This window comes from Acomys russatus, chromosome 7 (genome assembly GCF_903995435.1).
Source record: "Acomys russatus chromosome 7, mAcoRus1.1, whole genome shotgun sequence".
Lineage (NCBI taxonomy): Eukaryota > Metazoa > Chordata > Mammalia > Rodentia > Muridae > Acomys > Acomys russatus.
The window spans coordinates 48,890,449-48,903,947 of NC_067143.1; the positions used below are offsets into that span (position 1 = coordinate 48,890,449).

The following is a 13,499-nucleotide window of genomic DNA, read 5'->3' on the forward strand; positions in this document are numbered from 1 at the left end:
CCTGACTGTACATTGTGTCACTCCCAATCATCTACTGCCACAAATAACACTACAGTGAAAAGTCCATAGAGTACTTTCCTTATAAAGATTAATTCAGGGCTAGGGAGACAGTGTCAACAGTAAAAACACTTGCCAGGCAAGAGAGATGACTACATGGATCCCCAAAATACATGTAAAAGTCAAGTGATCTCCATACATGTGTACACACACCCACACATATGTATGTACCCACACACACGTGGATAGCACCACAACATACACAAAACATTTTAGAGGATTATTTCCTGAGAATCAACTCACTTGGGTCTTTTAAAAGTATGTGGCACATTTAATTTTTCTACTAATGTGCACTTGTTCTTAAAAAAAATAAATAAATAAATAAAAGTTTTAAAGCCCACCATCACTGTGTTGATATTTGGTAATTCACATGGTTCTAGTTTGCAAGTAAACCCATGATCCCTTTCTTCCCTTTTTTTTTTTTTTTTTTTTTTTTTCCTATGGTAATCAGAGGCCTTGCCTGTGGGGTAAGTGTCAGAGGGGAGACGTTGCTCACCTGTGCACTTTGCTCTTGTGTTCCTGCAGTTTCCGTGGGTTATGAATACGAATCCTGCCCTGATCTGATCCTGTGGGAGAAAAGGACAGCGGTGTTGCAGGGCTATGAAATCGATGCCTCCAAGCTGGGGGGCTGGAGCCTGGACAAGCACCATGCCTTGAACATCCAGAGTGGTGAGTGGAATCCTGGGACTCCTGAGCTAGGCTAGCATGGCACCTTCTTTCTTACCCTATTATCCCCTCACAGAAAGAAAAGAAAAGAGGAAGGAAGGAAGGAAGAGAAAAAGGAAAGGAAAAGGAAAAGGAAAAAACATACAATGAACAACACAGGCTCCAGGGTAATCAGTCATTCAGAAGGTTGTCAGCAAATGACAGATGAAAGCACAGGACACCAAAGAGGCATAGGACAAGCACTTCATTCGTTGTCATCAAAGCAGCAATGTAGACCGGATCCCTGAGCAGCATCCCAAAGGGTCTAGGATTAGCCCCGGGTATTGGGCTGGAGATGCTCTATGAGGGCAGGCCGTGAGTCCTGGCCACGAGTCCAGGCACTGCAGCCCTGGAGAAGAGCACTTGAGAGAAGGCCTGTCCTCTGATCCAAGGAAGAACTTCCAAAGCTCAGGCATAAGCAGCTAGAAGCCAGAGTAAGAAAACTGCGACTTCAGGCTTTATCCACAGTGGGTGTCAAGCACATCAGTCTGACCATCTTCTGCCTTGGGACAGTAGACAAAAGTGACAATGTTGTTATCTCCTATCTATTATCCCTAGACAGGGATAGTAACAATGTTGCTTATCTCCTGCCTAGTCTAAAAGTGAAAGGAATACCTGTCAATCCCTTAGGAGATTTAAGGTAGAGAAGTTGAAAAACCAGATCAAAGCATATAACAAAAGATGTGTACCTTCCTATGAGTCTTTAAAAAAAAAAAAAAAAAAGAGCAAAAGAAAAGGGCTCACCACATAATAAAGTTAGAAAATGAAAATCTGGGCTGCGTGGTACTGATAAACAGGTAAAGAGAGTCATGGGGCAGAGCAGGGCATTCAGAACTGACCGGTGATGAGTAGCAAGGGTCAGTGAAGAACAGAATGACTGAAGGAAGAAAGCACAAGTGGCCAGCAGGCATGGAGATGTACTGTTTAACATCCCTGGTCATCAGGACATGAGAGTCCATCTCGCCCCAGTCAGAACGGCCAGTGTGAGATCAACCCAGGGAGGGGGGTGGGAGCATGAGGAGAATATAGGCAACATACAGCACGTGCTTATATAGAAATCAGCCTTTAAAAACAAATAACATGGAGAACAGAAAATTAGTAACAACCACAGAGGAGATACAGGAAAGGAAGCCCTTCTACACCGCTGGGAATGTGAGTTGTTGTTACCGCTGTGGAAAGGTCTGCAACCAACCAAATGATTGCAACTCACCCGACTACAGAGGTACCCGAGCATCCCCTTTACTGCTACACCCAGTCACAATAGCCACGGTATGGAACCAGCCTAGCAGTCCTTCAAGAGATGAATAAAGAAAGCGTATCTTATATAATGGAGTCTTATTTAACTACAGCAAAGAACAAAATTACATTATTTACAGGGAAACGGCCAGAACTGAAGATAATAGTGTTGACTGAAATAAGCTAGATACAAATACCTTGTTTTTCTCATGTAAAAAAAAATCTAGGTTTTTTTTTTTCTCCCCCTCAAAAGATGTAGACGTAAAAAAGTATCTGTTTAGGAACAAAGTGGGCATCAAGGCTGGGGGGCAGGGGAGAGAATGCAGTGGAAGTGAGCAGGATTAAAGCACATTGCATGCGTGTGAAAATGGGAGAAACAAAAAGCTAGGTTTGACTCTCAGTATCTAAAATTCCTAAGTAGTAGGACTGCAGTCAAGCTAACCGTGGTTTCACTCACCTGCAAACCCTGGAGACAGGTTATCCCAGACTGCGGGCTCAGAAGCTCAGGCTCCTCTGTTCCCCCTTGCTCATACTGTCCTTGACCCCAAGTCACAGTCCAAGGTGATACTTTGGCTCCAGCCTGCACATCCTTGCTGATGTTCCTACATCACCAAGGAAGAGGGTAAAAAGACATGAGCCAGGCCCCTCCATCGTGGGGATGCTGCCCAGCAGACGACCACAATATCAGCACTTACAAGCCATTGGCCAAGACTCAGTCACAGATGAGGCTACCCCAGAACTGGGGTCATGACTGCTCCAGGCAGACATGTGCCCAGCTAGATGTCAGGACTTATGTTAGCTACAGAAGAAGGAAAGGGTGGATGGGTCATCAGTGGATGACTGGAAAGGCTTGCCCCACACCCTGTGCATAAATAGAAATGTCATACTCTATAGAGAGACCATTACGTGTTCTTAGATGCAGGTTTCAGAAAATAATACTGGAGAAAATGCTTCAGTGTATATAGAAAAACTATGCTACACTTCTACTCCACACTCTATGCAAAATAAGTTTAAATATTTTTTAAACATCCAAGTGTGAAAATACTTTAAAATTAAAGGAAGAAAATATAAGGCACTTTTAAATCTCAAGAAAGGATTTCACAAAAATCTAAAAAGGCACAAACTTGGATTTGGAAAAAAGATGACTGATTAGACTATGTAAAATTTAAATTAAACCCACTCAATAAAAGGACATGGTTTGGACCAAGCCGGGTGGCACTTTAAACAGAGATTCTTGTGACCTATGGGATCTCAGCCTCACAGGTCTCATGGGAACAGATGTGGCAGGAGGCAGGGTCCAACCTTGAGGCTGTGGCAATACTCATATAAAAAAGGATGGCTAGGAATGAGGAAACAGTGTAGACCTGTGAAAGAAGACTAGTCATTGGGGTCAGCCCCCTCCATTTGGTTGGTGGGAAACTGAGGACCCAGAGCAGTGAAGACACTCAGGATGCCTGCACGATGTAAGATCAGCCTGTCAGCTGTAAAACCTGGGTTGATGCTAGTGAGCAGAGACTGTGTGTTTCTCTCCCTTTATTTCTATACATTTGTTGGTATCTACTCTGTGTTAGATTGTATGCGAGGAATACAGAAATAGAAATGACATTGGATGGGTGGGAAGAGAAAAGTAAGCAAGCATGTGCACTGAGGAATCTGTGCTGTATACAGACTCGGACTGAGCCCAGTGGAGACGCATAGCCTAAATGGTCAAGAGTTGCACCCTGGGGATAAAGAGATAGCTCAATCAGTAAAGTATTCGTCTTGCAAACAGAAGACCCTGGTTCAATTCCCAGCACCCACCCAATTGTTCACAGCCATCTGTAACCCCAGTTCCAGGGAATCCAATCCTATGGCCTCTTCTGGCCTCTGTAGGCATGGAGCACACATGTGGTACACATACATAGAAACACTTAGAGCATAAAACATATCTTTTAAAATGTCAGGCATGGTGGAATATTCTTTAAATCCAAGCCCTGTAGAGAAGGAGACAGGGAGATCCCTGAGACTCACTGACAAGCCTGCCTACCCTACATGGCAAGTTCCAGGACACAAGAGGCCTTGCATCAAATAATAGAAGGATAGCACCCGAGGAAGGATGGCAGAAGGATGGCATCCATATGCACCTACATATACCAGTACACACATGCACATGTACCCTTGCATGCTCTCACACAAACACAGAGAGAGACAGAGACAGACAGACACAGAGAGAGAGAGAGAGACCAAGAGACAGAGAGACAGAGAGATTAAGATTGATTGTTGATCTGCCCATATCACTAAACTTCTGGTCTTTTCTGTCTGTCTCAACAGTAGTAATAGATCTACCTCATAGACTTAAGGTGAGAATTCAGTCAGTAAACAATGGAGTCTCTCGGGCAACACTGGGTTTACAAGTCTGAAAGTGTTCAGCCAAGGCCTCCTATACTTTGCAAAATCAAGATAATGCTAGCCAGCCAAAGCGAGAAGGAGTCAGCTTCCGTGCCTCCCTGATGCTGAGCTGTCCTTGTCCCAGGCATCCTGCACAAAGGGAATGGAGAGAACCAGTTCGTGTCTCAGCAGCCACCGGTCATCGGCAGCATCATGGGCAATGGTCGCAGGAGGAGCATCTCCTGCCCCAGCTGTAACGGTCTTGCTGACGGCAACAAGCTCCTGGCCCCCGTGGCCCTCACCTGTGGCTCTGATGGCAGTCTCTATGTGGGAGACTTCAATTACATCCGCAGGATCTTCCCCTCTGGAAATGTCACCAACATCCTGGAGATGAGGTATGTAAGGAGGTACCTTCCCGTGATTTCCTGTATTGCCCCTTTGCCATCATGAGCCCCTCCCTGCCCCCCCACACACAAAGCCAGCCTTACCCATGGGGACCAGAGAAGTAGGACAGGACAAAGCTGTAGGTGCCAGACACTGGGACTTTTCACTTCCCAGCTCCATCAGGTGCTGCGTCCCCTGTGCTCTGTGATATAGACAGTTATCCTTCATGCCCAGATGGTGTGGGAGGCTGCTGACAGACGAAAATGAGTCCCCTCAGAGCCACTCAGCCTTCTTTCTGCACTTAACTTATAGAATCTGTTACGAGAGTCTTTCTGTAAGAACAAAGGACTCATGGCAAGCAAGTGTCGCTGTTCCCTCCTGTTCCTCAGAAGTACTTACCTCTGTCCAGCCAGGCTTGAGGTGAAGTGAGGTCCCAGGCTGATGCAGGTTGCGCCTCTCTGCACTATGGGTGCAGCACAGCCCACAGGGAGAGACTCTCACTCCTGACCGGGAGTGGGGAAGGACAGCTGGGGACCAGCTCTTGACTTTGCATTCTTCCACATGTCCCTGAGCCAGGCCTCTTTAGAACTTACACCCTGTCACAAGGCGGCTCGGTGGTTAGAGAGAAGCTGCACTTCAGAGACAGGGAGCCCCAACTCTCAATTTCAGAGGGAATTGTGGAAAGTTTTTTTTTACAGCTATCTTGAAGCAAACACTCCACCCATGTTCTGGTTTGAACCCGCATGAGCAAGGCATGACTTGAGATGGGAGGGCGTCCTCCAACGCAGATGCTCGAAGGGCAGTTAGGTCCTACTGTTTTCCAGCCTGACAGTTCTGTAAGGCAATTACTATTATCAACCTATTGGCAAATAAGGGGAAAGCAAGCTCAGGGGATTTAAAGTCCATGTTCAAAGTCCAGTGCCTCGCATGGCGAACCTAAACCTAGGAGATCCTTACTTACTGTGCCCCACCTGGCATAGGGAGACTTGCTCCATCTTATAAAGTTCTCCTTAGCTGGACCAACATCATCCTGCAGCTCACACGTGAAGCTGCTGTTCACACGCTAACTGCCTGTCAGCAGCACTACAGTTCTAAGAACTGTGAGCAGCCATCCCCACACAGGTCAAACTGACAAAGTTCAAGGATGCTCACGTGCTGTGTCCACCGAGGGAATCACACACCACACTGCTTGAGACACCTGACTCCAGGAGAATGTGTTTGCCCTATTTCTCAGTTCTGAGGGTGATGCATAGGCACTGGTCAGGCAAGAAGGACCCCCTCGGCTGTATTTGCTTCAGTCCGACGATGAGCTTACATGCCCTACCAGAAAGAGCGAAGGACCAAGGGTCAGCTCCACTTAGCAGAGAAGCTGTGTGGCTTGGAGCAAACTTAGAAATTCTGGGCCTCCCATTTTCATAGCCCCCAAATAAGATATACTTTTTTTCCCCTCCCACTACTGTCGGGGATGGTGCAAGAGAGCAAGAGGCAGAAGAGGGAATCAACAAAGTCAGGACAGAAAACTTAGCGTAATATCATCTTCACATCTTCTTGCAGGCTTTTCCTGCTGGGCCCCTTTCCTCTGTGTCATACCCTAACCCTAATTATGCTCATTCTCCAGTCTCATGCCGTGTTTTGGGAAGGATCTTGATGGGCTCCCCATGTTTTGAAAAACTCTCCTAGGAGAGCACACATGCAGAGAGCTGAAGCAGCAAGCCTGTGTACCTCTGTCTGTCCAGAGAAGAAAATTCACCTGCTCCTATGTCTTGTGCTAAAGCAGTCTGCTGTATCAGGCCTGTCTGCTCCCCTAAGTCGGCAGGGTGGTGCAGGTGAAACTGGGCCTCCTCTGTGATATGCGGCTGCTTGGAAGTGAGCTCACTGACAAGGAGTCTCCAATAGAAAACCTGTCAGTGCCGTGGCTGCAAAGTCTTTACTTATTATGGTGTTGTACAGTGCCATCGCTGTCAAGTTTTTCAGCTGCTAATAATGCTCCTAACCCTGCTGCTAACACCTCATTCTTTCTTCTGTTCCCCGCTCTCCTGTCTTCTGTCAGAAATAAAGATTTCAGACATAGGTAAGCGAACCCGTGGCGAATCCTCTGCCTCTTCCCCCCGCCTTGGTGCATGCTGTGTATGGTAAGCCACGCTTGTCAATCCCAGAGGGCTCAATGGCAGCGAAACCCTGTGAGCTTCGAAGCTGAGAGGGGATAATCGGTTGCCATGACAACACCCAGCTAATGGTGGGGGTGGGGGGGGGGAGGTGGCAAAGATCCAAATTCCTTGTACCTGGGGCACAGTGAGACACTTGTCCTGTAGTCTACAGATGGGACAGGCTGGAGTAATGGGGGAGAAGAACTTGAGGGCCACAGCCTGCCTAAGCCTTAGAACAGTAGTATTTCATATTGATTGCTGAGTGAGGTCCTGGCCATGGGACGTGCAAGGGAAGAATGTGAAAACAGACCAGGGACCCCTCCTGAGGCGCCTCCAGACAGGACATCATGGTGACTTCATGCAGAGAACAGTTCTCCCACAGAACTGTGTCAGGGTATAGATTTGAAAGCTGACCATGAGCAGATAGAACTGTGGTATCTACGTTAAGACTCAGACAAAATGGTTCATGGGACGACCCTATAAAGGAAGGTTCATTGGAACAGTGAAGAGACAGACAAAGCCTGAACCACCAGTCATTACTGAATTTACGTGTATATGTAAGTAGGCATGTGCATATGTGCATATGTGCATATGCTACCATCAGTAATAACTCATATGTGTGGAGTCCTTGCTGCACGGCAGAGAGTTAGGCAATTCCCATGAATACCATCTGTGTCCAAACCATCCTGTGAAATAGATAGACATCTGTGATTAGATCCAGTCTATGGAGGAGGCGACTGAAGCTCCCCAGTGGTGGAGCTCTGAAATAATTGCTTCATCTCTCAGAACTTTTATTTTTACCTTGCAATTATTAAAAATGATTGTAAGAAGAAAAAAAGGATCTCTGCAAACTCTTCAGAGGCACAGAGAGAAGTTCCAAAAATTGCTATGAGAAGACATGTTACTGGTAGTTGTAATAACTATTGCAATCTCTATATGCTGGTTTTGTAATTAGCATATTACAATTTATTATAAATATGATAATCATGATGATAAGAGGCCTCCATCTTTCCCCCAAAAGGAACTGAGTCTTCTTACAACCAAAGACATATAAGAAGGTAAATTCATCAGAAATTGGCCAAACCATAAACTCTAGGCTTAATGGTAGCATGAATAATCATGAAAACATAACTGATTTCCTGTTCCACATTGTCACCAATAGGAACTATGCACTTCCCAGAGCAGGAACAAACCTTGTTCACACTGAAGCCTACGTCCAGTGAGCTTTGTATGGATGCTCCTGGGCTGTTCACTGATCTGCCCTCTCAGTTTCTATATTGCAGAGGTACACTTCCTGTGTGCCCTAAATTAGAAGCTGGCATTTAACACTGAATCACTCAGTCCATGATGCCACACGCATGCACACACACACTGGACATGCCTGTGGTACTGGCAGACACAGCTAGAAGTCTTGCGCCATGTGGCATTGGCTGACCAGCCAGCTTGTCTGGTTTCCATTCTTTATCAGTTGAAAAAAGTCAGATTGTCTCTCTGTGGGATTGTGGGTATGTGTTGGTGTGTGTGTGTGTGTGTGTGTGTGTGTGTGTGTGTGTGTGTGTATTTACTTCTGAGCTTCAGCGATCCTTTGATACAGCCCTAATATGTGGTCAAAACCAGGACCCTATCTTCTTTCAACTAGTTTTCTCAGCTGGGAAAAATCTTTCAGAAAAGGAGACTAGCCCATTGCCACCCACTTTCCTAATAAGGAGGCAGGGAACCTGAGTTCCAGTTATGATTTTTTTTGGACTGATACTGATATTAGTAAATTCTTTGCTCTGTTTAAGTCTCAGTGCCCACTCACCCCCTTAGTGAATATTGAGTAGTTCTAGAAGTTTATCTTCATCTGTCAGCTCTTTCAGTTTCTTCCAGCAACAGCGTTTGCTTCCGTGAAAGTCTTGGCCTGTGTATATACACCCCCAGAGAGACATATCCGTCTTTGACTTTTTTTACCCTCATGCTACCTGCTATCCTGGGATTCCTGGTAGCCAGAGTCCCTTCAGCTTCTGCTGTGGACCTGTTCAGGAAACAAGCATCCTTATCTCTTCCAGGATTTCTTCCCCAGGGTCAAGGAGAGCTGTTGGAAGCTTGTTCTTATGCATACACATAATCCCCTCAAAGCCAACCTACGCATATTGTACTAACTCAAAAGAGCCCCTAACTGTCATGGAAAATAGGCTAGCAGGACAGCATTATGTCAAGAATACATGGCTATTATTCACCAACATAAATATTCTAGAGATTTCTTGGGGGTCACCAGATTTGGGGGCTGGGGACATAAATTAGGCAATAGAGTGCTGCTTTAGTATTCTTGATGCCCTGGCTTCAATTCCTAGCATCACAGAAGCTGAGCACAGTGCTCCAGGCCTCTAACCCCATAGAGGACTGAGGACCAGAAGTTCAAGATCTTCCTTGACTACCTAGTAGGTCCAGGGTCCCTTGGAATATATATGATGCTGTGTCAGAAAAACAAACAAACAAAAAACAGCTGCATTTATTAAGCATCTCAGTTTTTATCGGAACAGACATTATATATAGAGGTTTATATACTTTGCAAAGTTTTTTGTATATTGCTTTTGTTTGGTTGGTTTTTTGAGACAGGGTTTCTCTGTGTAATAGCCTTGGCTGACTTGGAATTCTCTTTGTAAACCAGGGCGGCCCCTAACTCATGGAGATCCGCCTGTTTCTGCCTCCCAAGTGCTGGGATTAACGGTGTGCATCACCACCCCCGGCTTTCTTTGCATTGTTTTTATCCTTACACTACCTTTGAAGAAGATATGATTCCCCGCCCCGCCCCCCCATCCATCATGGCTAAACAAGGCTCCTTGCTCAAAGGAGATCGTGCTGCAGTCTATGTTCCATCACATGCCTACAGGGCTTGTGTGGTTTGCAGCAGATGCCCAGGCCTCTAGAGTGCAGCTCGGATGTGCTCAGGGGCATGCCAGAAGTGCCAAGTTCTGCACTATTGGAAGTGAAATCTGCATCTCAGTGACGTCATCAAGTGCATCCTATGCACACTGAAGTCTGGCTGAGGCCAGGACTCGCCTGAAGAGAACCCAGAGGCAGAAGCCAGCCCCCTCAGTCTCTCTTGTTCAGCCCACTTCTTCTAAATTCTGATGTGCAGAGCCGTCACTCTAAGATCACTAGCAGTGGGTGCTGGATTCTTCCTGTGTATACAGCATAAAGTCAGCAGAGATTTTCAGAACAATTTTCCTGAGTCTGTGCAGTGGGATCATTATAGGACTTGAGGTCAGTCCCTTCATTGGATGAGCTCAAGGTGTTGGTTGTGGTGGTTGTGGTGTTACAGTGGTGGCAATGGTTTATGTACATGGATGTTTCCCCCATATATGTGTCTGTGCCACATATGCACAGTACCCTTGGAGGCCAGAGACAGCACTGGATCCCCTTGGACTGGAGGTACAGATGGTTGTGAGCCACTATGTGAGTACTGGGAACCAAACTCAGGTCTTCTGGAAGATCAGTGAAATTGAACTAGTGTCCTTGGCTGCTGAGCCATTTCTCCAGTCCCAAGTTCTAGGCTTTATTGAGGAGACAGACAATACAACAGAGGAAAACGCTGTGCAAGTGCTACAGACACTAGTAGTAAGATCTGCCGTATCTCTAGTGGAAACGTGAGGACGTGTTATGCTATAACGGGAAAGTGGGGTCCAGGGATGGTAGGGCAGGTGAGGGGAGGCCTCAGCTGAAGCTCCTGAGATGGGCGAGTCAAAAGGGCCCCTGGAGCTGTCTTCCAGCATATGTTTTCCAGGATTGTATGGCTTACAGCAGATCCTCAGGCCCCGAGGACACAGCGTTGATGTGCTCGGGGAACTGTGGCAGCTTTGTGGAGAAATTGAACGAACAGACTGTGGAGTTGGGCAGATAGATGTAGATTGAAATTCACTCAGCAGCTTGTGGTCCCAGTCAGGTACTTTATCTCTGTCCATCTCAGTTTTCTTAAATGTAAGAAGACAGTCTGCACTTAGTGTGATAGTTACAAGGGGAATGAAGCCGTGTGTGTCTAGTGCAGGCACAAAGCCGAGGACAGAACCCACACCCTCCCGTGCCAGGCACATCCCAGTCTGTGTCATCAGCTCCACAGCCCTGTTCCATAAGCAGCTGGGGCTGCAGCCTGGGGAGGGTCCCATGGAGACCACAGACACAGTGCAGTGCAGCTGGCTGGCGTGAGGAAGAAACGTGGAATTAGACGTAGAGTTCAGTTGGTAGAGTGCAAAGCTCTGGGTTTGATACACACACACACACACACACACACACACAAAGTAGGCTTAATGATACACACCTATAATCCCAGCACTCGAGAGGCAGAGGCAGGACAATCAAGGGGCCGTGGATATCCCGAGCTGCGTGGTGAGTTTCATGTTCAGCCTGGGATAAATGAGCCCCTGTCTCAAAAACGTGTGTGTGTGTATGTGGTGTGTGTGTGTGTGTGTGTGTGTGTGTGTGTGTGTGTGTGTGTGTGTTACACATGTCTGTAAAGGCCCGTGTGTGCAGAGCAGAGACCTGACCACTGGACAGCTGAAGGAGCCACAACTCTTTCATTGACTCGCCCCAGTTAAGCACTCACCTCCTCCATTGAGAGCAAACGGTTTCCTTCCATGCCGACCACCATACAAGCGTAAAAGATGCAGCCATAACTGTTACAGGATCTGGGAAACTCCTGCCAAGGCCACCCTCTCTTGACAATCACCCATTTGAGAAGTTTCACATGAGTGACACTTCTTCAGGGCAGTGCAGGACAATGTGAGCCAGAAACTCAAGGGGCTAATCTAAGTGGACAGGGCCCTCCACCATACTCCCTAGGGGTCCTCTTTCTGCCAAGGTAGATAACACCAGTTTATCATGAGTGATGCACACCGAAATGAAATAGTCCCCCTGCCTCCTGGCTGTCACGGGGAAGCTGGGGAGACCAGGATACTCCAGCCCGACAGAGCAGGAGCTGAGGTCACTGTGCTTTATTAAGCCAGGATCAGGGTTGTCTGGGAAGATTAAATCTGTGCCACCTTCTAAGTCCCAGGGGGACATTTCAAGATAAACAGGACGTCTGTGTTATTACCGCCAGCCCCGTGAGAAGTAAAAGAAAAGCTAAGTGATTTTAATGCAAATACCACCTAAATAAACTAAAACTGAACATGTCATCTATTTAAGACAAGCCGCTCTGAAGGGCTGGAGGCTGAAAGCCGAGTGTTGGAAATGCAAAAGTGGATAAGAAAAAAAAAAATCTAGCCTTTTATTTTTTATTTATTTATTTTTTTAGCCTTTTCTCTTTTAAGTACCAAAAGGTGATATGAAAGGCATATGAACAGCTATGGCCTTGTAATTAGGGTGAGGCATACGTTAGTGTGAACCCCAGGGCACAGAGGCAAAGTTTGCCAGGAAAGGTCCCCAAGTGGGCACCTGCAGAATAAACGGCAAAGATAAAGGATGGAGCAGAGGACTGGATACAGGCAGAGCCAAATGCATCGAGGGGCCTGTTGTTCCTGCGAGTCCCCGGTGTGGGATGTCTGCGCGGAAGGGACCGCGGCACATCTGGCTTGGAAGATGTGTGCTTCCTCTGAAAGATGGGGGAGCCTTGCAAGCTGAAACATTGAAATGGCCTGGTGGGGTTTGGGTCAGATTAGAAAAAAAAAATGTTCTGTAGGAGACCCGGGCTGCAGGAAGAGGACCCTGTCCTCATTCACTAGGAGGCAACGGCATAGCAGGATAGGGCTGGGGAGGAAATGACACTGGAGAATAGCATGTCATTATCAGTGGAACTCAGAAAGAAAACAGTAAGGGGGCTTGGGGCCGGGATACCTGGCTCTGGCCCAGAGGACGTTACCAAAAGCAAGGGATGTTTCTAATCATGAGAAATCAGGGCCAGACTAAGACCCCATGGCCCTAAACACAAACATACACAGACAGACAGAGACAAGGAGAGACAGAGAGAGAGACAGAGAGATAGAGAAACAGAGAGACAGAGACTCAAGCTTCATGTATAATAAACACCAGTTTGTAAGATTAAGTTTCTCCAAAGGACCAGGATGGGTTACTCTCTGTGCTTGATAAATGTACGATACTAAGATGCTGCTTGAGGGACCCATGGATGATCAGACCACACAGGGGCTGAAAATCGACATCACAGTGGTGTGCTCTAGACTTGGAAGAAGTTGTAATCAGGACCCCTGAGTAGTTAGAATCCAGGCTTAAGCTGGAAGTCATCTCCAAAGGCAAGCACAAACTCAGCAGTGGACATGATTGCTGAGCACCTCCCGTGTGCTGGGCGTCACATTACGTGCTTGACACATGCAGTTTCATTGAATGTCCCCAATTCATAAGCAAGCACTAACACTCCCCAATTCACAACACAAGCACTGAGGTTCACCTTGGAATCCCGATTGATCTGGTTTCATGCCCTGGGCCCTTTCCCCAGCCTCTGGCTAGGGGAAATTGCCCTTTTCATGTTTCTTCGTGGTCTGACTTCTTTCCTGTTACCAGAGCCCAGTTTTTGTGACTTTCTTCCATAAACAGACCCCTATCGGTACTGCTCCTCTGCTCTGTTTCTTTTGCCTTGAGTTTGCTGAAAATTAGAAACTGATCCTGCATCTC

At 46.8% G+C, this 13,499-nt stretch overlaps 1 protein-coding gene across 1 annotated transcript in view; it reads left to right on the top strand.

The window, feature by feature from the left end:
* Tenm4 (teneurin transmembrane protein 4) overlaps window positions 1-13,499 on the top strand; it is a 393,055-nt gene that overhangs the window by 335,649 nt on the left and 43,907 nt on the right. The window contains 3 exon segments of the mRNA XM_051148959.1: window positions 583-726; window positions 4,511-4,760; window positions 6,800-6,820. Of these exon segments, the coding sequence (XP_051004916.1) occupies window positions 583-726; window positions 4,511-4,760; window positions 6,800-6,820 (415 nt within the window).